This window comes from Ischnura elegans, chromosome 7 (genome assembly GCF_921293095.1).
Source record: "Ischnura elegans chromosome 7, ioIscEleg1.1, whole genome shotgun sequence".
Classification (NCBI taxonomy): Eukaryota; Metazoa; Arthropoda; class Insecta; order Odonata; family Coenagrionidae; genus Ischnura; species Ischnura elegans.
In genome coordinates, this window is record NC_060252.1 from 10255673 (window position 1) to 10279605 (window position 23933).

A 23933-nucleotide genomic window follows, 5' to 3' on the forward strand; every position below is an offset into this window, starting at 1 on the left:
TTTCGAATTCAGTCACTGCTGTGAATGCGCATAATTTATTTGTTGTATATTTTTACAGCTTGAGATTTGTTGTTTATGTAAGTTAATACTCCACCAACTACTGTATTTATCTGAATATAGTCCCCTTTTTTCCAAAAATGCCTGTGGCTAAAGTAAAGGGAGGACTGACTATATTCCTACGTATTTTTAAATTTTTTTCCCAAAACTGAAACCTCAAAATTAGGTGAGGGGACTATATTCAAAGGAGGACTATGTTTAGAGAAATACAGTACCTTTTTTTAATAGTATCTAACTTGAAATGTGTAGCAATATGACTCCATAATATGCTCTATTTCCAGGATCACTCCTAATTTCTTGGCCATAATTTTACTTTGCACCTACATCATTGTGCCCCTTGGATCTGGTCCTCTTTGGAATTTGGTTGTGAAACACCACTCAGATTTATGTAAAAGCTACATGTGGAGAAATATTCTTTACATTCACAACTACTTTGGATTTGAGGATATGGTGAGTTAATCTACTTGCGAACATTCCAATATTTTCATCTATTTTGTCCTCAATCCTCACTACTGTCTGTTTTAAATATGTACCTACATTTATTTGCAATATTTCTCATACAAGTATGGTTGAATGATTTTCACGAAGATTGTAACATATCTCTTTGTTGTTGATTTTATTAATAACATTACCTACTGCTTTACTTTTTAATTCAACAGTGTTTGACTCACACTCATCAGCTGGGCCTGGATATGCAACTATTCTTAGTGTCTCCACTCATCATTTACTTATTATGGAGGTGGACGGAGGCTGGATTTATCGCTTGCATGATGCTTGGTTTCATCTCCACTGGGATGCGATACATTGTTACCTATGAACATCAACTCAGCCCTTTGATATATTTCGGAGCATCGTGAGTATCACATGCAGAATCATTTTGTTTAAACATTTCATTTTTTGATGGCATAAATTTTTTAATTATGTCACCATATTGCTTTAAAATTATGGAAGTTATTAAGGTAACGAGACTGCTCATGATACATCTCGGTTTATGATCATTGTAAACCATTAGTCAGCCAGGAATGTAAATGTATCTGAATAATGGTAAATGCAGTAAACTCTTCTACATTTGCTAAACTCCTGGAACCTCTTTGCAAAGCACCCTCGTTATTTAACACGTTGCGTACTGGGGTATTTAAATTCCTAGGAACGCCGATTCTGGGAAATATGTGCCTATTAGGACGTAATGCCTTTGGTTTAAACATGGTTAAAAAGCTAATGTTTAGAATATAACTTTACCCAATCAAACATTATGATGCATCAATTCATTATGAATAACGAACAACCACTGAAAACGTAGAAACGAATACGTATTGTACCCTTTAAAATTGTTTAGGTTGATGCGCCCAAATGACAAGAATTTTCATCATCCATCCGGAACGTTCGGGGAAAAAATGACGAGAATTCTCGCCATCCGTACGCAAGGTGTTAAGGCCCAAGCTTGTTTTATCAATAAGGGCATTAATATCTCCCATCTCAGTCTATTTGGGGTAATTTTCCCTTACCCATTCCTCTACTTGTTCATTCAATTATCTTATATTCATTCCCATTTGCACCTGCTGATTAGCAATGGGTTTCTTTGCAAATTAATGATAAAATTACCCTTTTATAAGAAATGACCAAATCAGTGTGCTTGCAAAAATATTTTCGTGAATTCAAAGTTTGACGAATCCATCTGTAGGTGGTCAGGTGCCCATGCTTGGTGGAATGATTAGGGGAATATTTCATAGATTTTTCTCTCATTTACCTTTTTCCACACTAAAGAGGGATATTTCCCCTATTATATTTTCAGTAGTAGGTGGTAGGTTATCACACTGTGACAGCTCATGGGTTATATAAAAACCAAAATTTTAATTTAAGCTCTGGCTTTAATATTAAAACCTTTAGTTTTGTAATCAGAAATCATTTTGCCATCTTCTTGAAAACTTCCTCCAATATGAACTGGAAACCTGTAATCACCCTATAGAATATAGCAGTGTTCCGCTTATGTATATCTACATAGAGGTCTGCGAGCAAATGCAATGTTAGCACTTCCTTTATGGCCATCTGAGTTTGTGCTTGGAGCCAAAATTAAGGAGGTGGCCAACCATGGCCATTTGCCTTGAGCTCCCATTTCTATCTGCCAGTCAGCTCTTTGCCATATATACATCTTGAACATCCTCTTTGGAAAAGGGTGGGGGTGGCAATGGGCATAAGAGCCTGCGAAAGGGATTTCCCTATCGTCAGTGTTATTCTACCCATGGAGTGCTTGGCGGCTATGAGGCTGGCCACCTCAGATTGGTCGCTGAGGAAGTTGTGTGTGTTGGAGAACTTTTGAAATACAGTAGATTTCTGTTAATTGGGACATATAGGGACTTGTGCACTTTGCCGCAGTTAAGCGGCTGCCCCAATTAGGCAAACTATCCTGCATATGGGCATAAACAAACGTTGAAATGATAGAAGACTAAAGAGCGTTTATAATGCAACATAACTTTATTAAACTATTAATTTGATTAATAAATCAGCAAGTTTAGTTAATTTATTATAATTTTTAAGATTTATAACAATTTAGTTAAAAATATTTTTCACAGCCTCGGGTGACGCTGAATGAATGTCTTTTACTAAGTCCTATTAAAGAAAAGTCCTATCCTCTTGTGGATATTATAACACCAAGAGCTTTCAAAATAAGGCAAGAATAGGAGCATTAGTGAAAAATATGAGTAAATAAAAGTAGGAAAATAAAAACAATATTATTCTGATAACAAAAAATTTTAATTTCGTTGTGAGTATAGAGTCTATGTTGCCGACTTATGGCCCAATAAAGCGGCATGCTGTCCCAAATAAGCGGATAATAATCTGGGATATTCCTCTATTGGGTTCTGTTGTTCAAGATCTGGCCCTATTAAGGGGCTGCCCCAAGTAACCGGTGGACTCATTTAACGGAATCCACTGTATTCATAAAATACAGGTGGGAACATTTGGGTTATGCCCTCTAACCTCTCTCACACTCATAGAGGCAGTCATAAAGAGTTTTTTTTACGATTGCTTGCAGGCCTCTAATCCACATTGGGCATACGGAGGGGTGGATCCAGGATTCCCGTGCCCCCCCTCAACCCCACCTAAATCTGCCTATAGGCATACGGGTGTATTTTTCTGGGGCATGAGATCCACACCAACATCCACCGTGATGGTCTCTGTAGCCAGAAATACATAATAATAATTGAGTGCCAAGATTTAATATATGCACAATTAAAGTAAAATACTGGGTACACATCTTAGTACTGGAGATCCTCTGAGTCAGTATTTTATTTTTAGTGAACCATATGTTCAGATTGCTTAGTAGACTAGATTTTGGTGTCTTCAGTATGCAGTGGTATCCCAGCTTTTATTTATGTGCAACTAAAGATTCTGTCTAAGATGAAATTTACCCAAGATTTTATGTTAGTTATTTCTTTTCTATTTCCTAGGGTGTCTCAGCTATTTGCAACCGCTACAAATTCTTACATTCTACCAACACATAGGTTGACTTCTTATTTGATTGGCATTGGAGTAGGATTTTATCTCAGGAGGATGGAAAAGGAAGTAACTTTGAGCAAGGTAAGTGCAAAAAAATTGTTGCGTTATTATTTAGAAATTCAATTTATTTGAACTTTAAAAATCAAACAGATGCTTCAAAAAATAGTTCATGCTATGTATTTTCCCTGAAGTCCCACATTTTCTTGAATTATCATGCACATGCATATGACATCCCAGTCATATCATAAGTAAATACATATGTACTCAAACTGTACAAATAATACAAATTTGATTAAAGAAAATTTAGAAATTCTTTACCTATCAAAAGTTCATTGCATACCATTTTAATGGTTGAATGTGTGAGTAAACATTTTTATCTTATTTAAATTCTGCTATTTTAATTTCAGTTTCAAGTATTTATTGGATGGAGTGTTAGTTTAGCCATGGGAATATGGGCAATGATGGGACCAACACAGATAACTGATATGAACTATGTATATAAGGAGCATGATGCGGCTTTCTACATGGCATTTTCACCAATAATGTGGTGCTGTTTTATTGCTTGGACAATATATGCAACATCTACAGGCTATGGAGGTTGTATTTAAGATTAGATTGCACAATTATATGTATAATTTATGAGGTACTGGACAATGCTGTAATCATGCTATAATATATTCTTCTTTCAGGCTTCTTTGGAGACTTCTTATCTTGGAAAGGATTTGTAGTATTCACTCGAATAGCATATGCACTTTATCTTGTGCAATTCCCTATTTTCTTTTACAACGTTGGACGGAAGAGAAGTGCAGAATCTTATGATTTAACAGCCATTGTGAGTTATCATTAACTTTTAATTATTATAATTACATATTGGTCATGTTAATCTTACCTTGAACTCATAGCTATAGAATGAAATAAGGATTAAAGGAGTAAAACTCATAGCTATATGATTTGTTTTTCTCTGCAGTTTAATATAGCGGAGATGTTGGCTGTATTTATTGCATCCATAGCATTGACTATGATTGTTGATTTACCAGCACAGAATTTGAGGAAAACATTTTTCCCAGAAAGTGAGTACATTAAAATTATTGATAATGATTCTGTAGAATGAGGAAGTGGGGATGGGTAAGGTGGTATTTGAGCAAGAATGCGGATCCGGGAGTTAGTCACCGGTCGTGACTCTTCTCACTGCTATGATGTTAATCATTAATATTTAACATTTAGCAGATGCAGTTATTATAAGTCAAAACCAGACTATACAGTAAAACCTCTTTACATCACAATGGAGGGGACCAAAATTTGGGCAATTTGAAGTTCACTATAGAGAGGTTTTAGTGATAGACAATTTTAGTGATAGACCATTTTATGATATCCTTCGAGAATGAAAGGCACTACTCTACTTTAAACCTTTATATTTATGTGTTTAAACAATCATGCATGCATTAGTGAACATATATTTATTATTTAATAATAACGGAAAGCAAGCACTATTGCATGATTTTTACCATGAATCGAGAGAAAACAATGTGATCTCTCTTTATTCAACAGTCACTTAAAATGATTAGGATACTTGGATACCTTTTCTCTTATTTACTATAAGGTACGCTATCATATGGAACAAAATGGCTATAACTAATGGTTTACATGAAAATTACAGCATATTAAAGGTGTACAAGAAAAAAATAAAAGTGAAACATTTATTGCTGAAAATGTCATTCCATGTACGTAATCGCGGCTACATTAATGGTCTCTAGTTGTCTTGGTACAATTTGTGGAGGTAGTTAGGCCATCTCGGGGGTGTCTCCGTGGTAAGATAAGTGGGGGTTTTACAAGATAAGGAGGTTCACTATATAGAGGTTTGCCTATAAATTTACATGTAAATCTGATGGGACCATAGGGGTGGTATGAAGTATGGAGGTTTATGATGTAAAGAGGTTCACTACATAGAGGTTTTACTGTAGTTTTAAATATTTTTTTTTTCTCCGAGGCTTTCAGGGGGATCTATCCCTTCATCCCATTTAGTTATACCACTGAGATTACCTGTTTTACGTGGTCTGAATTTTTTTCAAATTTTAAATGGTGGGAGGCATAATATAACCTACCAATACCTATTGTGATGAAAATGCAAATTAACATACTGTTATTTCTTTGGCAATGTAAAAGTTAGTGATAATTGATCAACCAACCTATGAAATGCATCAGCAAAGGGAAAAGTAATGCGGGTTGCGTGTGTGAGGAAAAGGACTTCGTGAATTATATATAGCTATTTATAAAATTAGGAAAAAAAAACTTTTTGAAGGCAATAAATGGACAATGTCAGTGGCGACAGCATTGGAGAATGCCCAGTCTGAGTTTCACCATTGAGAAAGTTCTTTAGGAAATCAAAAGGAAATATGTGATGCACTTAGAAAGTTATTATAAAAATAATTCTTTTTGATGATCCTCTTCAATTAAAAATTTATAGTTTACAGAGCAAAATAGCCTTGATTAATGTCAGGGGACTGTAATTGAAAGATTGCACACTTGTAAATATAGTTCAATAGCAGTGTCAGACGGGGATGCAGCTAAGAATCAAGGCTAGGGGGGGGGGGGGTTTAGGCGCAACTAATATTTAGGTGTGTGAGGGTATTGCATACCCGCAAGGGTAAGTGGGAGTTGCGGGGGCCCTCCTGTGGAAAAGTTTTAAGATTAATGGTTCAAAATGGCGAGTTTTACGGTTTTATGGGGGATATTTGATTTCCTAACACTATTCTATAAGTAATAATAATCCATTGAGTAAAATGGATTAAACTTTAAAATTTCTCTGAGCTCTTGGGGGGGGTTTTTTCCCTAAAACCCCCCTCGCTGCGCCACTGGTGTCAGATACAAGCCTCAATTATAGTCCGATGTTCCATTTTACTGCCACAATAAATGCAAGAATAACCTAGATGCACGTTGTGCTTCGATTAACAGCGACACATCGGAAATCTTTACTTGGTTCACAATGGTGTTCTCTCGTCACAAAGCAGTGTCTGCTTCCATTTCAGCTCGGCAACGAGAGAGAAACGAGGACGCGAGACCCAGCCCGGAAGTGGAAGCTATCGAGAAAAATCTGTCGATCCCTGGAGAAGTCATCAACGGCACGGATACAAGACGGCGGGCCGTGGGATGAAAAGGCCCAACCTCTCGCCCCTCCTCCGTCCCGGCAAACGGAGTGCCTGCTCCACGAGGAAGCATACGCCACGAGAGGGAAAAGATAGCGAGAGAGAGAGAGAGAGGTTGGAGTGGCTGCCAGTAGTTAAAGGAAACTAACATTTTTCCAACCGATAGACGAATCTTTCCTTACCGTGTTTACATTTTTCATTTTCCCCTTCGCCAACAAATATCATACTCTGCTTCTTTTGGTCGGAGTCGTGAGCATCTGGACTGCATAGGCCCAACACCACCCCAAACAAGGCTGATTTCTGTTGTCAATTCGGTCGCATTTAAATCTGTTTATAAAAATGTCCGCGGCGCGGTGATGAGTTTAAAGCGATCCACTTTTTCCAATATTTTGCGTTATTATGTTTGTAATTGCAAGGAATAGCAGTGTGTAGTTATGAATTTGATAAATTACATTATCATGAATGTAAATTTCGGTTGACATCCCTGATGATGCCTTAGTTACCCCGTGAAACTCGGATCACTTTGTCAATCAGTTAACTTCAAATTTTTGTATGATGAGGATATAAAACTATTAAAATTAAACGTTTTTATTATTTAATTCTATAAATTTACAAATTAATTCGATTAGCGGTCTGAAAGACCTCACGTCACGCCTGCAGAATGCGTCAAGAAAAGGTATAAACGAGATAAATTCAATTGTTTCCTATTAGTTAGCCATCTTTCTTTGACATTTAAGGCGTTATTTTGAATAATGGCGAGATATTGACGCTTAAAAACGACGACAATAATTCAAGTGTGTTTGATATCAGTTTTTGGCTCCTGTTTTAAATTACTTTTTTTACTGAAAACGTTGGTTCGTATTGGGAATGCATAATTTTAAATATAAGTTTTATAATAGTTTAGAAGATAAAGAAAAATAAACTAAAGCAATGAAAATGCCGTCACAACAGTTTATGAATATTTGATATATAGCGGTCTCCTAGACCGCACGCCACTGGTAGTGTAACAAATATTTCACATCACTGGTTAAGGGTGAAATGCGCGGGTGAGGGTGACAACACATTTAAAGGCATTTTGAGGATACTCTTTTGTAATATTCGTGATCGCGAGGTTCGAGTTTCGCGATTATTTTTTTTATCTTTCGACTTTTTTATTGCTCATAGCGAGGAGGCACCAGGCTCATTCTTAGAGGAGGCATCAGTCCGTGCAGTTGAAGCTCGATTTTTGTGGCCTCTTTTTTTAAAATCTGTTTTCAAAGTTGTCCACAACGCGGCGCGAGGTGAGAGCGATCCATTTATCCTCATTATTGAGGGGGTTAGAAGGCAAGGGGTACAAGTGATTTTTTTCTAAACAGAGTTGGGTATGGAAATTAGACAAATAAAACAAATGCGATCAACGAGATATTTAGTATTGCATTTGATATTCCATTCGATGTCATCACAGAACGGAGACTCACTCGTATCCCTTTTCCACCTAGTTTTAGTATATTTCTTCAATCAATTGCTGTAATTTCTATCTTCTTGGTGAAAAAAATCACTTGTATCTTAGCAGTGGCGTAGCCAGGATTTTTAAAAGGGGGATGGGGTTACTGGAGATTTCGGGGCTCTTCCGGGGTGTATTGAAAACACCCCCGGGAAAATGGGGGTCCTCCCCGGAAAATATTGGGATTTTTGATGGTAAAAACGTGATTTTTAGTAATCAAAAACAGTAATTTTGAACGAGTGTTTATTAAAAGTTATTTATTAAGGCCATCTTACTCGTTTTTGGTGCCTCTGTTAAAGGCTCAAGAAGGGTATGTAATCCGAAACGCCATCCCCCGTGGCTACATCATTGCCCCTTAGTTTCTCACCCCCTCAATCGAATTATGAATAATATTCACCATCGCGAGGAACATCATTGAAAAATTATGAAAGTGACGCATCACATCATCGCGAACGTACATTTTGGTAAAGAGCCGCAGCTATAACTCATTTTTCTGTGAATTTCTGATCGCCCTACCCGTCATCGACGCCTACGGAGACTTTCGTAAACTCATTTAAAATCCGCAATGCGTGACAACGTATCTGGAGGCCAACTGGAGCGAGTGAATTGGAGGAAACTAACATTTTTCCAACCGATAGACGAATCTTTCCTTACCGTTTACATTTCTCATTTTTCCCCTTCGCTCGTATACTTCTTTTTTTTCTTCTTCGTCTTGAGAGCACTGGTGAGTTTCTACTTTCGCGATTTTTTCTTATTTTTTAAATTTTCCGACTTTTTAAAAATCTGCTCTTGGGTAGGCATTTTCGATGGCTGCATTTTCGGAAGCATTTTTTTCCTCCACCTCTTCCCTCTTCTTACACCCCCAGCCGTTTCTTTCCTTCGAGAAAGACCTTTTCGGGAATTGAAGGGGGAAATATCGGAAATTAAGGGGAGCTGTATCGCGTTCTCTCTCTGAAATTGGCACTCGCTCAAAAACTTTTCAAAAACCTTTTCCTATACGGGGGTGGAGAGGTCGTTACTCATTCAGTTGGATGCTAGGGTTGAGGGGAAGAGATCGTTGAATGGGACCGTAGCGCGTGGGGTTGGCTGTGGGGCGAAGGAAATGAATTGAGTTCTTTTTATTCTGCCTTCCGATAGCGGCGGTGACGGTGCAAGGTTTTTGATCGGGGGAAAGGTTGGGCGGGTGTATGTTTCGGGAGCCGGCCGCCAGGGCGTGTGTGTGTGTGTGGGTATGGGTTTGTAAAGAGCGGGGTGGCATTTAAATAAATAACGGTTTTTGTGTCGGGGTCATCGATCGTTGCGTCAAGTGCATTCTCCGCCCGCAATCCACTGACCTGGCACTTCCATTGTGTCCGTCTCATTTCTTTCCCTTCCTCGAATCTGTTTTCCATACCATTTTCTTCGCGCGCTCGCTTTCCGCTATTGCGATCGTTGGGTCGTGGCCGCCGAGTTGCACAGGCCCGAACACCTCCCTCACTTTTACGGCCTACGCGAAGCGCGGACAATGCGCTTTAAATGGTATTTTTATCCAGCCATCACAAAGTGTTGAGTTAACGTAAAATTGGTGTGAACTTAAGATGCATAAGCATAATCAAACAAAATTTCTCAGGACTACTTAATCGTTACGTAAGAGTAGGTTAGAATTTCGTAACTGCGAACGCATAACCCCACATGCTTATTGTTTGCGTAAACGTTTTAGTAAGTTGATTTCATAGCGCACTCGTAAACAAATTTATGAAGTTCTTACTTCGCGATTACGAGCGAGAGCCGAAGAGGGAAACAAGTTTTATGCATTAAAAAAGTTGATATTGTTCTTATTTGAACACATTTTGGAGCATCACTGAAACATATGTTATTGTTTTTTCCGTGATACTCTCATAAACATAATACATAAAAGCTCTCATTTTGCTATCTGGGCATGATCGTGTTCAGTTAAGTTTAACTTTAATATTTTGTAGCGCGTCTCATTTCATCTGTTAAGTCAATTTTATTTGAAATATTTAAGCACTGCGGAAAGCTTTAATATTATATAAGACGGAAATTAGGTAATTTTTACCAGAATAAAAGCTCCATCGCTTGCTAGACTACCAATGCTTATGGCACAATTCGAGGGACATTAGAAACTATGTGTATTCTCATGGCTTATTTATGGGACACTTTTCTTCCATTTACTACTTCAATGCATATTGGGGAAAAAAGTACCTGACGAATGTTAAAGAAAAAACATTCAGATGCACGTGTTTCTTTGAACGACGTGCTAATACATTGAATTAAAGGCCTAGTGGTATAAAACGCTTCATGAATCATCACTAGTGATTGTATGGTAACAGTGACCTTTGACCGAAAATACGTTGATGCGAAGGTTCAAATGATCTCTCGGTGGTTCTCAGCGCTCTTTTTTGTTTATATTTTGTTTATGTTTTATGGTATTTTGCTGGTAAGCATTCGTGGATCTAAGACATAGAATAAGATAAATTTAAGTCATCTTGTGTGAATGATCGCACGAAGAACATTTTACCTCGTTTATTTCTGGCAAAAGTGTACGGCACCTAGGAGTTGTCAAGTATTTTGTCAATGGCTATACCGCCGGACCAATGTTTACGATTTTCGTGACCTTATGTGAATTTCGTCATGTGCCTCAAGTGACAATTGCCTACAACTACTTCCTATGTGAAATAAGGAAAAAATCATGTTTCTCATACAATGTTTATTGCTTAGTGCATATTGGACGTCTTCTGAACTCATACTTTTCACGCTTGTTTCCAATTATTGAGAAAAAAATCCATCCTTGCGTGTTTTAGCAAGGCCTAACCTCTTGAATCAATTGACCCTTGCCATCTACTAATTTTTGCTATAGTTATAACACATTTTATGGTCAATCTAATATATTTTTCAAGTTATTGTCTGATTGTCACACTACAGAGATTCAAAACAGGCGAATTTGGCGTACTCGTGGTAAATTTAACAGAAATGCAAAGAAAATCTCTTTCAATCAAGAGAGAAAGCGCTAGTTATCACTCTCCTGTAAACAAATGGATTTAGCATGTTTAAAAATTATATTTCAGTTTTTTTAGTTGCATTAGGCTCTGAAGGGGTATTTTACAGGGATCAAAGGAGGAAGAAACGCATGATTAGAGCTTGACCCAGCAACTCGATGGTCAATAGGCTTGCAAATTTCTTCTGTACAATATATTTAGGATCTGTGAAGAACCTTAAACAGCTTATCATATAATTTTTGGATAACCCTTTGAATTCAGCTGATGGGAAATTATTGACGTGTTATAAATGTTTATCGCGGACAAATATCCCACCTTGTTGCAGGATTCAACTGAACCATGAACCAGGATTAAACTGAGCTATGCGTTAACGGAAACATGGCCTTTAATATGTTATTTGATTCTTGTGACCCTATTTTTATAAAAATTATATTTATTCACCTACTTCTCCCATATTGCGTGGAAACCATATGATATTTTGTAAGGAAATGGGAAATTCATAGCACTGAGATAAATTTTTGGTAATATGGTTTTTACCCTAAAACTTATCATTGTATGTGGGTGGGCATTTGCTGTTCCTTTTATTTCTAACTGCTGTTAAAGTCTCTTATTTATTTTTTGCATTCACTTTGTAATAGAAATCTTTTGCACAAATTACTTTGTAAATATCTCGAATAAATTTTTCACATGTAATTAATTTATTTATTTTCCCTTGACAACGAACGCAGTGGTAATTATCTCGCTACAAGGATGAAAATTGAAGGAAAATTCTCTAAGATGGTTAATTAAGTATTATAACGATGTCTATCGTTTAAGACGCGTCGTGTGAACTTTTAACTGCGGAGAGAATGCCATTGAATGGGAGATTAAAATATTTTTATGACGCGATTATATTTTATCTAATATTATCGCAAGTATTTTATCACACGATTTTCTAACGTATAGACAAATATGTAACCAATTTTTATCGAAATCTGAGAGGGATCAACTACAGTCCTAGTCCATGACATTACCCTTCTACAATTCAAGATGTTTTGTTTAAGGCTAGAAGTGGTAGTACTGAGGTATCGGCAAAGAATTTAGTAGTGTGATTGTATATCATGTCTCTATTTTTTGATGAAATAGCAACATTTTTATGCTATTTAAACAAAATATTGTATTTATTCGCGAGGAATTTCGACATTTTTCTCTCCTAAGGTTGAGCCCATTAAAATTGACTCGACTGTAATTTTCCTAGAATTCTCTTTAGTCTTGGCAATTCTCAAACGGTAAGTATTCTCCATCAAAGCGTCATTTGATGTGCTTCCGCAGGATCTTGAAATCAGGGGACTCATTTGTAAAATCTTTTTCCTTGGTGATTTCAATGCCTGTCACTAGGGTTGGAGAGTAGCTTGCGCCTTTAATTCAGTAATGAGAATTTTAAGGAGACCAAACTGTAATGGATGAGTGAGAAAGAGGAGTTGGAATGGCTGCTATGACTTGAACACGACGTCAATCGGCCTTTGGGTGTAGTCCAGGGACTTCTCAAGCTAAAGTAGCATGTACTGCTTCCACTGCTGGGTTCAACATAATGGGTATTGGAGCTTGTGGAAGAATTTGGAGGGGATTCATTGGGAAGCCCAAAAGGAGGGTTGATTGGTATTATCGATAGCTTGGCAATGAGCCATTTTAAATTACAGTTGGAATCTTGGAGAATTAGATTAGGGATTGAGGGTGGCACAAATGAAAAAGTAAATTTTATTACCGCGATTCCCCCTCTCCAGCACCATTACTATTTCCACCCTTCCCCTAACCTTTCCCCCATCCACCTTTTTAAACCAATCACCACATTACAATCTATCTATATATACAAAAGAGGATGTCTGTTTGTCGGTCCGCTTTTCTTTTCCATTAAGGCTGCACGGATTGGGACCAAAGTTAGCTCATAGTTAGTTCATGCTCCCAAAACCCCTTAGCGATACTTTTAGCTGCGTCCCACGTGTCTTGTGCTTCGTTTTCTCATTGCCGTTTGTTATGTAATGTCATTGGAAGATTTAGGGGGGGCATTGGGGGCACGTTCCCCTCCCCCAAAATCTTAAAAAATAGACAAGATTTTTAATACGGTTATCATTACATTCGTTTTGTTTTGTGCATTACGGAGACTCAATCTTTTAATATCATATTAATAGCTTTTATATAAAATAAAAAGAATATTTCGTTCAGTAATATTTGTGCCTAGTTTTTAATTTCAAATATGAGAAGATCGTTTGCCTGCCACACGGGCGCAGCTAGGAATTGATGCTAGGAGGGCTTTAGGCACAACTAATATTGGGGAGTTAGGGGGTATGGAATACCCACCAGGGGAAGCGGGAGGTGCGGGGGCCCTCCCACAGAAAAATTTAAGATAAATGGTTCCAAATGGTAAGTTTATAGGGATATTTTTATAATCCTTACATCATTCTATAAGTACTATTAGTCCAATTGAGTAAAATGGATTAAACTTTTCAAATTCTCTGAGCTCTGGGGGGGTTTTATCAGGTAGCGCTTGGCTTAAATAAGGATCATTATTCCCCTATCAAACGAAAGAAACTTTCCGAACTTAGGCAATTTTAATGGGTGCTTATTAAGAGATGTTTCCCTTAGTTCTCTGCCTCATGCATGCATTGGTAATCTCAGGCAATGTAAAACTCTTATCTACTCGTATAGAAACTAGGTCCCTGTGACTTCATGTGGAGTGGAATCGCATGGGCGCCAATCGGCCATTTTTCAAATGAGGTTAAAATTGACCATTGCCATTCGTCTAAACTGGGATATCTAAAACCAAATGATTTGTATATTATGAAAATACAAATGGTGGGTAACGAACAGCAATCGATGCATTTCGTTTTCTTTGATGAAGGAAACTGCCCTATTCCAAGTTATTATCCTTCCCGAATAACGCCGGGTGGCCTGCTAGTGTACTTACAAAATGTCACTGACTGCGAGTTGCCCTTACATGCGTTTCGAATTCATCGCTACGATACGGGATGCTGTGTAACATTGTAATAGGAAATAATACAATTGCTTATCTTGTTGTATGACGCTTATTTCGTCATCTTCAGGCCCAGGTATGAGTACTGGAGCTGCGTGAATGCATTAATGTGCAGTATTACGTACTGCATGGTGATAATGCCATTAAAAATCGATGCCTAGCCAAATGTATTCTCGAAATGAATTTGGCAACACATTCATTCTTCCCTAGTAGTTTTCCTTAGCGAATATTGGAGAGCTCTCGGGTTTTCATCCAGGTGAGGCTCTAAAAACGGAGAGAAACGCCTCTTCAAAGATTGGTGTTGATAGATTATCTCACCTGGACAAAAACCCGAAAAAAAACTTTCCTCAAAACGTTATTTATCACGCGAGTTGAACCATGTGAAAATATGGAGAAATTTAGTACTTTCGTGCCCCGTTTTATTGTGATTTACTCGGAAAAATATCAGTTTTTTGAGTGATAAAAGTTAAAAACATTACTGCAATAAGCTTTGAGCCCTTAACACGAACATTACAATAGAGAATTCTCCAGTGGGGCTCAAGATGCGTTGCCACCCAACGCGCATTAAAATATGTTTACAAATCTCGCCACCCGTGTCGCTAAGAGGCAGAGCGAGCCAATTTGAAGGAAAAATAATCTGTAATTAGGGTTCTTGACCAAAATTAACATTCGCGATGATGTAATCGATTAAATCTCAACTTTTCAATGCTTCCTCACAGTTATGTGCATGGTAGAGAAATCAAGAGAATTAGTGGATAGCGCTCACCTCGTCGCGGCTCGGCGGACATTAAAAAAAACCGATTAAAATGCGCCAAAAATTACAGAAAAATCAAGCTTCTACGAGACGGACTGTTGTCTCCTCTATGCAGCCCCCTTTGCTCGGAGTTACCAGCTGGAATCAATGTTTCGTCTTATATCGTTGCGTCTGTTGATGAGGGGGGTGGCAGCAGCCGCGCGTAGGTAATGGTGAAATAAGCACAGGACTTGGTGGAGAGAAGTGAGAACGGTAGAAAAAACAGAACAAATAGCAGGGAGATGCAGGGGGGTGAGTGGTCTGTATTTTTTTGAAAGATCGAGATGTTTGGGGTGGAAGGCTAATGAAATGGAAGCCGAATTCATTCGCCACTTAGCAAGTAAATCTCAGCCCCTCTCGGAAACAATTCTTGGCAGCTCTTCAGTCCTATATACTCTAGTAGCGGCGGATTTAGTGGGGGGGGGGGTCAAAGTAGGCCCCCCCACTATGAGCACCCCAAATTTTATCAAAATTTCATATTAATCATTAGTTCAATATTTTTTTTCATACTTTGAAAGTGTATTAGCAAATTAAGCAAAATTCCAAACTTGAGTGAGGTTTGATTTGTATTAATAGTAGAGCGTAGCACATAATATAAAAATGCCCCTATTTCCCGGAGGCATTCCACACTCCCCGAACCCCCGTCCCAAATTTGATGCTGAATCCACCCGTGGTCCTATTAGCATTCTTTACGATAACATCAAGGAAGAGACCACTAGGGACACTCGTTGGTCACCAGTAAAAAAGTAAATAACTCAACCGGGTAAACCTGAATTTAATTTCCTCCACCAGACGAACTATAGGAAATTCCGACTACTCTTGGGGCATCCAGTGAGATTACGTAAGGCGTGTAGGGCAGTGACGGATACACATAAGGGGCGCAGGGGTGCGCGCCCCCCCTTGCGGGGATGCCAGCATTGCGGAACATAGCAGAATCACAATTGTAACTTTTTTATATCATAAGATATCATTGTTAAGTACATGCATATGATCAGTTTAAGTAAAACTATCTAAAGGGGGCGCAGTAGCGTTTGAATTTCCCAATTTAACGGCTCACGAAGCCCTCTAGCCGCAGCGCCGGAACATGGAAACCGAAGTCGAAGCGCCGCGAGGGAGAGAAAAGGGGGGGGGGGAAGGAAACTCCCCTCCCAACTTAGCCCGCGATGACTCCGAGGAGAAATTTGATACTCATGATAAATTTGATACGGGTCGCAGGAACTGGGGCCGCAGTCGGAGTTGATATGTGGCACCTAAATGAAGGGTGAGCCAATTAAAAATAGTAAAGCCAATTTATGGGGGACGTGTTCTTCTCTCATGCGCTGAAAAAATAGGCCTGTGAATGCGAAGGTCTTTTTTAGTTTACACCTTTTCTGAAATTGTTGACGATGTCATCTTCATTACATAAATAGGCGTTTCGTCAACAATACGCCGCCGACCTCGGTGGCGGCTGGGTAATGTCCTCGCCTGCCAAACAAGAAATCGCGGGTTTGAATCCCACCCGGATAGGTTTCCTCTATCCTGGGCTTGGTTGTTCCTGTAATTAATTGTTAAATTTTTGAATACTCAATATGAAATGCCTCAATTTGTGCTGTATTCGGTGGTTTGGGAATAAAACAAAATTTAAAAATGAAATAAAATTTCATTATTGTATTGTAGTTTATGATGTTATTTTAACGGAATGTAGAGTCGTTTTTCGTAAGGAAGATATCATCGATCGCAGTTTACTAAACGGAAGGGAAAAACGGGTGACAAACGAAAAATGGAGAGGTTTCTCATTTGATATATACTTACACGAAATATATTCAACTAATATAATTAATTATTAATAAAATGCAACAGTATATGTCAGCTAGGTTGCTTGAAAACCACACTTGGAAGCGAAAAACAATGGCTACTTAAGTTACAGCTAGAAATATTTTTTTATTAACACCGATGTAAAGAAGCAATAAAACAGAATACGATGAAAAAATTCTGTGGGAGAGCCGGCACCTGCCTTTCAAGACATAAGTAGTAGTTAATTAATAATTGAACTTTGTGCCATCATTTTTTCGATATAACACTCATACCTCACGAGCATTTTATATTTTGAAAAATGCAATGGAAAAAATGAAAATATATATGAACCATTTAAATTAACAAAAGTATTTAAATCATAAAAAAACATAAAGAATAAATTCACCAGCTCTACAACTAGTTTTCATTGGCATTCAAGGGAAAAGTTGACCCCGTGATCATCACTGAATCTTGGCATTGATGCTATGATGCGCGAGGCTGTGTGGTTCAGAATCCCTTGAAGGTTCACTTTAATTTTTTTTCTTCCACTGATGTACCCTCTAGACATTAAAATTTATTTTTCGTCTAGCCCTTTCATAACTAGGATAAAGCTGCTGGCCACAGATCTTCTGGCAGTCTTACGAATAATTTTGTATAGAAATTTTGTTAAATTGTAATCAATAATCGGCGAAATAGCTTCTTCTGGCGTCAGTTCATTTTGAGTTGCAGGTATTTTCCTCCATTTCTGTAATATCCGTTTCTCTCGGGTGGGGGTGGTCGTGGTCATTTCCCTTGCGAGCGCAGTGTCACAGATGTGGCTAGCGATAGCTCAGCTGCTGTTGCTTTCTCAAATCAGTCACTTTTCTGCTCTTATTGTTAGACCTATCACTAGACCTCTTTAAGTCTTAGACCTCTTTAGGCCATTCTTTGCTGCTTTACCCAGGAAAAACAAGAATAAGATAGCAATAGTGATATAAAATCGCCTCGCCTTGGAGGAAAGTAAAGCCAATACGAATACGTTAAACAATAACAGGTTACAACCTGTGCAAGGAGTCTCAAGGAGATTATTATGCATGTCTGCTGGGTATATCCTTCTCTAACCAATATCGACGTTTACTTTCAAACCTGTCGCTGGTTCTCTTGCATTCGTCCCATTTCTGGAAATACGTATTGAAAGAGTATTTGCTCATGACATTCTGCAATATTTCCCTCGTCTTCACTTCCTGCTCCCAGTCAAACTTATTGAGAAAATATTGAACGGCAAATTTACGTTTTGAGGACAGCGAATTTCCACTTCCATTTAACAATAACGTCACGTATTTCTTTTCGTGTTACTTTCATGCGCTCAACTTTTTCTTATCCAAAATATCAATAATCTGAATCATCGAAGATGAATATCGAAACTAGAATATAATTCCCTGCATAATACAACATACGAAATCAGTGAGATATCTTGGAAAACAGAGGAACCTTTTTATCGTTGCGAGACATCCTCCAGTAGTGGTAGTTCGTCCTCAATGCTGAAATCTCACGCTCTAGGGAAAATAAACCTTGGTTCTTCGCTTCCGTAGCACAAGCACTGAGATCCTTTGGCACTCACTAGTAAAAGCTGACTAATTTGCTCGGTAAAATCGTGAAAGGAATGTTTTTCAATTAATTGGGAAGAAGCATATGTGGAAATCCCCGTGCGAGCCACCTCAGAGAAATCACCCGTATCGAATAGAAGCTATCCTCAAAATGACAAAAAACCCTTCATGTAACGAGACAATAAAGCAGTTAGCGCCATTTCTACAAACGGACAGCTATGCTTTGAGTAGCAAACTTTTTAAACGCTTGATAAAAATTGTAAGACTGGGGTAGGGTTTACGGTCACAATAGGGATTAACGCGGTAGGCAGGGCTGTGCCCGCCGCCAATCTTGAGCCCTTTCCAATGATTGAGCTGATGGGAGCTATGAAAGACCTAGGAGAATGTGGTTAGCAAAATACGGGTGCATTGCGGTAAGATGCGGGTTCTCCAAGAATAAGAAACTATTTCCTTGCAGCCGCGCGCTTTCCGAGACAAGCTTCTGACTTGCCAGCGCAATCGTTGAGTCCGTAACATATATCTAATGAATAAAATCGTAATTTGCACATTAAAAAATGAAAATATAACAGTTATATAGATTTATAATGTATGCAAGTGTAGAAATGTCGTCTCATCTTTAGCGAAATATCCTCAACCATAACTAATGCTGAACAAATTTCCGCATCTAATCATCGTGTCGGGTGGTTGGACACTCAGGCACATAACTTGATAGGAGAGGTGGGGTGGAAGGTTGGTGCAAGGTTTCTCTTTTGAGAATCAAAGTTGATAATTTGTTTGTTATGCGGTGTAAATCCTTATGCGTAGCAATGTGTAAAACATGAAGTTTTCCCTTGACAGCATTGCCTTTGCGCAGGAAGCCTCAGCGAGGCGGCACTGAGCGACATGAATCATCTACATCTACATATTACCCCGCAAGCCGCCTAAAAATGCGTGTGGCAGTGGGTGTTAGGACACCAGCCGTTTACAGCTAAACAAAAAATGAAGTGCTCTAACGAAGTTGGGAATAGCGATCATTAAAGTCCTTTATGGTTCGGGGGGAAAACGAATTCCCATATCTATCTGTTCGGCAAAACATCTCTCTTAATTTATCGCTTCTATCGGACCTGGAAATATAGTGTGGCTCTAAAATTATGCTCTCTGTGTTGCTCCTAAAGATGCACCTGATGCACCTGCAGCGGCACCCACCCTAATTCGCTTAACATCTGCGTAACACTGTATGTACGCCCGAATCATGCTGCTGCGAAACAAAGCACATACCTACTGCGCGTCGATCCAGCGCAAGGTCGACTGACAATGAGAGGCACCGTGCCGTGTGGATGAGGCCAGGTGGCGAGGGTTCACCTCACGTTTAGGGTTTTTTTTTATTTTTAGGTTTTACATTCGGTTTATTTTCTTTTATCTGGCTCGTGATGTAACTGATGCGAAATGTTCTCGTTTTCTCTTTACGATTGGGTACTACTCATGCTTGCTTGGTAGGATACCTACGCACGGCCATTTAATATTTGAAATCAACTCACACGAAATAGTAGCCAATCAAGGGATTAGTTGACACTGAAAACGTCACGCTTATGGATAAATTCTTATATCTATTCAAGTAATATTTTTTTGAATTGTTTGCTCCCATAAGTTACAATAACATTGTGATAATAATAGTTAAATGCTTTTCCGTGTACGTAGTGAAGCTGAAGTAATTGATCAAGGCTGGTGGATGTACGTTATTTAAATGAAAACAGTATGTACTCTTACACCAAATGGTAAATGCAGTAATTGGGTATCTATTTTTAAACCTTGGAAAAGAAACCGTAGGGGGACGGCATAGAATACGTTGAAGCTTGATTTTTGGCGCCACTAGCGGCACATTTTAATCGTTTTCAACTCATTGTCAGACCATATACGCTACTATCTCGATCTCAACAGTTGAAGGTGTTGGTGCGCCATGCTTCACAGCAAATTTCATCATAGAGTGCCAATATTGATGTGTTGTGAAGGATTTTAACGTATTAGTGTTTATTAAGTTTGATGAAAGTAACATTCCTTGTTAGAAATCACCGAGTTTATCCTGTGTTTTAGATCTCAAGGCGATGATTCTTAAGGGGTGGAGGTATGGTCTTATATGGTCTCAGAGGTAGCTTATTTCGTCTAAGGTTTTCAAAAATGTCCACGCCACGACTATGAGGTGAGAGCGGTCCAATCACTATCAATAGGATGTTATCTACAAAAAATTACAATTTTGAGAAATAGCATTGAAAAGTTCTGAAAATGTATTGATCACATCATCACGAATATAAATATGGGTTATCAGCCCTAATTATATCTTATTTATCAGTGGAATTCTGATCGCTCTGCCTGTAGCGACGCGAGTGGCCACGCCACACCGAAATTTCTTTTTAGGTCAATAGGGTGGTTTCCTACTATTTTTTTTATTGCCTAAATAGAAAGATTATTACTCCTGGAGTACGTATGTCAAGCTTTTAGATTTTTAAATGACGATATCTATTTTTCAAGATGAAATAAAAAGTGAAAATTTTCAAGCGCGCGAAAACGCGACGACTAAGTATGAATGCTGGGAAAACGCCGTGTGACGTCGTTCTTGTTCCCGCTGCCGAAAGGGAGGTGACCTTGGGGCGAAGCTTTGAGCGCTGATACGACGCAGGATGCTAGCAGGTAGCAGAGTATCTTGCTAGCAGGTAGCGCTTGGCTTAAATAAGGATTATTAATACCTTATCAAACGAAGAAAACTTTCCGACCTTTGCCAGTTTTAATAGGTGATTATTAAGACATGCTTTCCCTGAGCTCCGTGCCTCATGCATGCATTGGTAATCTCAGACGATGTAAAACTCCTATCCTCTCGAGTAGAAACTAGGTCCCTGTGACGTCACGTGGAGTGGAATCGCATGGGCACCAATCTGGCCTTTTTCAAATGAGGATATTATTGATCATTGCCATTCGTCTAAACCGGTATTTCTAAAACAAAATAATTTGTGTATTATGAATACACTAATGGTGGGTAACGAATCGCAATCAATGCCTTTCGTTTTCTTTGGTGAAGGAAACTACCCTATTCCGTTAATAAATGAATTAGGGGAAAGGGATGTGGGATGGAAGGAAAGCGGCTTTTGGGAGTTTGTGTTTAGTTTTATCAGGAAGGTTGCAATCCCATGGATGAGCGATTAGTTCATTATTTGTTAAGGGCAGTGATTTAGCGAATTTGTGAAGAGAGCTCTTTAGACAGGGCTGCAATGGAGTGATCTTCAGGTCCTTTCATAGGTTCCGGTTGCTGATGAACCACGGAGCGCCGACTATTTTACGAATGATGACGTTTTCGGTAGTTTGTGGTCGCTTTAAGTGAGATGCAGCAGCGTGGAGCCAAACTGGAGATGCATAAGATAGTAACGGCTTGATGGTGCTGGAGTAAAAGAGGCCAAATGGAGAATCCCCTGCTGTAATATTGGTGGTAATCCCCTTGGTGGCAGCGTTCAGCTGGTCGGCCGCAGCGGTCGTGACGTTGCCGGAGAATCAGTCCACGGCCTGGGCAACATTGTGTGTCCCATTAAACTGCCACCCTCTTACTTCATACACGCGTCCGTGCGTCTCCTCTCAACAGTCGTGCATGGGAAGCGACGGATGAGGAGTAAGCTTCATACCAGGGAAGTTCAACAGGATAGGGGAAATTTTTTCGCAAGCATTTGCGACATCTATTCTTGACGTTGTTGTTAAATATAATATTTGTAGCCACAAAAATGCATAATTCAGCCATAAATTTCCAATTTACGCTATATTGCCTTTCCTTCTGATAACTAAATGTCTCTTTCTAATGATTTATATTTTCGGTCGAAGTGCTATTAGAAAAACAAATGAAGGTGACATCCGCGTCCTCTCAAGTGAACTGTGTTGTTGTTTCGGAGTTCTGTAGTGAAATCGAAGAATGTCGGCATTTGCCAGCGTGTATCGCATCGTAATAGATCTTCAACATTTGGAGTATCGTAAGAAATACGTTACTGTTGCGCAGTTAAGGACTGCCCTTCCAAGGGCTGTAAGTTTTTTCTGTTTTCCTCGACAAGTATCCAGGTAAGTCACATTTATTTTTATTGCATCTGCTGTCATGTGTTGTGAAATACTTTTCTCAAGAACGTAGTTGTTGGATGTTTTACATTTAGGTAACTTAATCCAACTCTTTAGAAGAACAGCGACATTTCAGTTTATTTCCTCTCAATTGATAAAGACATATCTTTCCCGTGGAGTAAGTATAGGACTGTTAAGAATGATTAATCCAAATGTAGTTCATCTGCTTGAAGCGATTATTATTAAATTCCAAGGATCTCGAAAAAGGAATGCATAATTTTTACTATGCTTAGTTAACTTCCATCCTTCGCTCGTCACATTGTTTTTATGCTTCTATGTGCTTGCTCCAAACATCCAAACTCGGTGGTTTGAAGTTACTATGTATTAGAATTACTGTTTAAATCTATTTAATTAAGTTAAATCATTTTTAATTAATGCCTTTATTTTTCACTTATCTACACCAAATTGTGTTGTTAGTGAAGTTAACTTTATGCATTTTTGTGGTGGTGTCATGTGAATCTTTCTTTAATTTTAACCTGGTATTGAAATACTCTTTGCAACAGTCTAAGATAATTTTCTTCTAAGAAATTACTGAGCTAAATTTCTAGTTCTTTTAAAAGTTTTGAATCATCGCCTCATCCATGCTGCCATTCAGAGGGGTAACTAGGACTATGCTTTGGGGGGAGGGGATAGCCTGGGGTGGCGATTCCCCACTTTTGTTGGGGAAATTTTTTGAAAAATAGCATGCCTGGAGATACATTTCACATAATTTTCGCACTAAAAAATTGACTTTAAGCAGACGCAGTTATTAAATGTCAAAACTAGACAATTGTTTTTGTTTCTCTGAGGCTTTGGGGGGGGGGGGGATCTATCCCCCTTCCCACCGCCATGGTTACGCGTCTGCTTCCATTTTTGTCTTACAGAACTGATTTTTGTGGATATCGTCTGAAAATTGTTTAACAGTGCAATACTCAGTTATGGCCAATTCACTCAGCTAATTTTGTTTGAAAGTCCTAGCATTTCTCATAACTTTCTTGTGTTTTTCATAGGGAGGTGTAATTTTCCTTTAATTTCTGAAACATTACAAGTGATGTACTCTGATTGTGTTTCTTTCTATTCTTTCTTTATCCAGGAGTTCATGAATCATTCTTCAGAACTTCATCATGAAAAAAATATGTAGCACAGAACTATTCGGATAAGTTTGTTATTCTCCTGATTAATGTACTTATTGACAATAAATATTATTTTTGTCTTTTTATATTCGATTTTAATTTATGTGCAATAACCTAAGATAAACAATAAGCTACTGCCCTGAGGCCTTGATGGATCTTTCCTCCAAATAAAAATGATATGAAACTACCCATTCGCTCCTGAGAATCAGTTATTTTGTGCGTACGAGTTTGCGGGCATTTTGAGTTGAAGCAAATAGACTTGAAATAATGGAATGGGAAGGGAGGTCGTGTTTTAGTGATTTGAATTTGGCGGCAGATGCCGATGCTGCTGCCATCTGAACTTATAGTAGTAAAACTCTTAAC

The 23933-nt window shown here is 38.5% G+C and overlaps 1 protein-coding gene and 1 long non-coding RNA gene across 2 annotated transcripts in view; both read left to right on the forward strand.

Annotated features, from left to right (window-relative positions):
• LOC124162717 (nose resistant to fluoxetine protein 6-like) overlaps positions 1 to 7027 on the forward strand; it is a 34628-nt gene extending 27601 nt beyond the window's left edge. Inside the window, exons 8-14 of the mRNA XM_046539328.1 lie at positions 339 to 507; positions 717 to 910; positions 3504 to 3633; positions 3960 to 4149; positions 4242 to 4384; positions 4520 to 4622; positions 6579 to 7027. Of these exons, the coding sequence (XP_046395284.1) occupies positions 339 to 507; positions 717 to 910; positions 3504 to 3633; positions 3960 to 4149; positions 4242 to 4384; positions 4520 to 4622; positions 6579 to 6703 (1054 nt within the window). The 3' untranslated portion in view covers positions 6704 to 7027. The remainder of the gene's footprint in view (positions 1 to 338; positions 508 to 716; positions 911 to 3503; positions 3634 to 3959; positions 4150 to 4241; positions 4385 to 4519; positions 4623 to 6578) is intronic.
• Positions 7028 to 22342: 15315 nt separating this feature from the next.
• On the forward strand, positions 22343 to 23656 carry LOC124162956. Its single transcript, XR_006865713.1, has 2 exons — positions 22343 to 22404; positions 23531 to 23656. It is a non-coding gene; the product is annotated as an uncharacterized LOC124162956 (long non-coding RNA).
• The last annotated feature ends 277 nt before the right edge of the window (positions 23657 to 23933 follow it).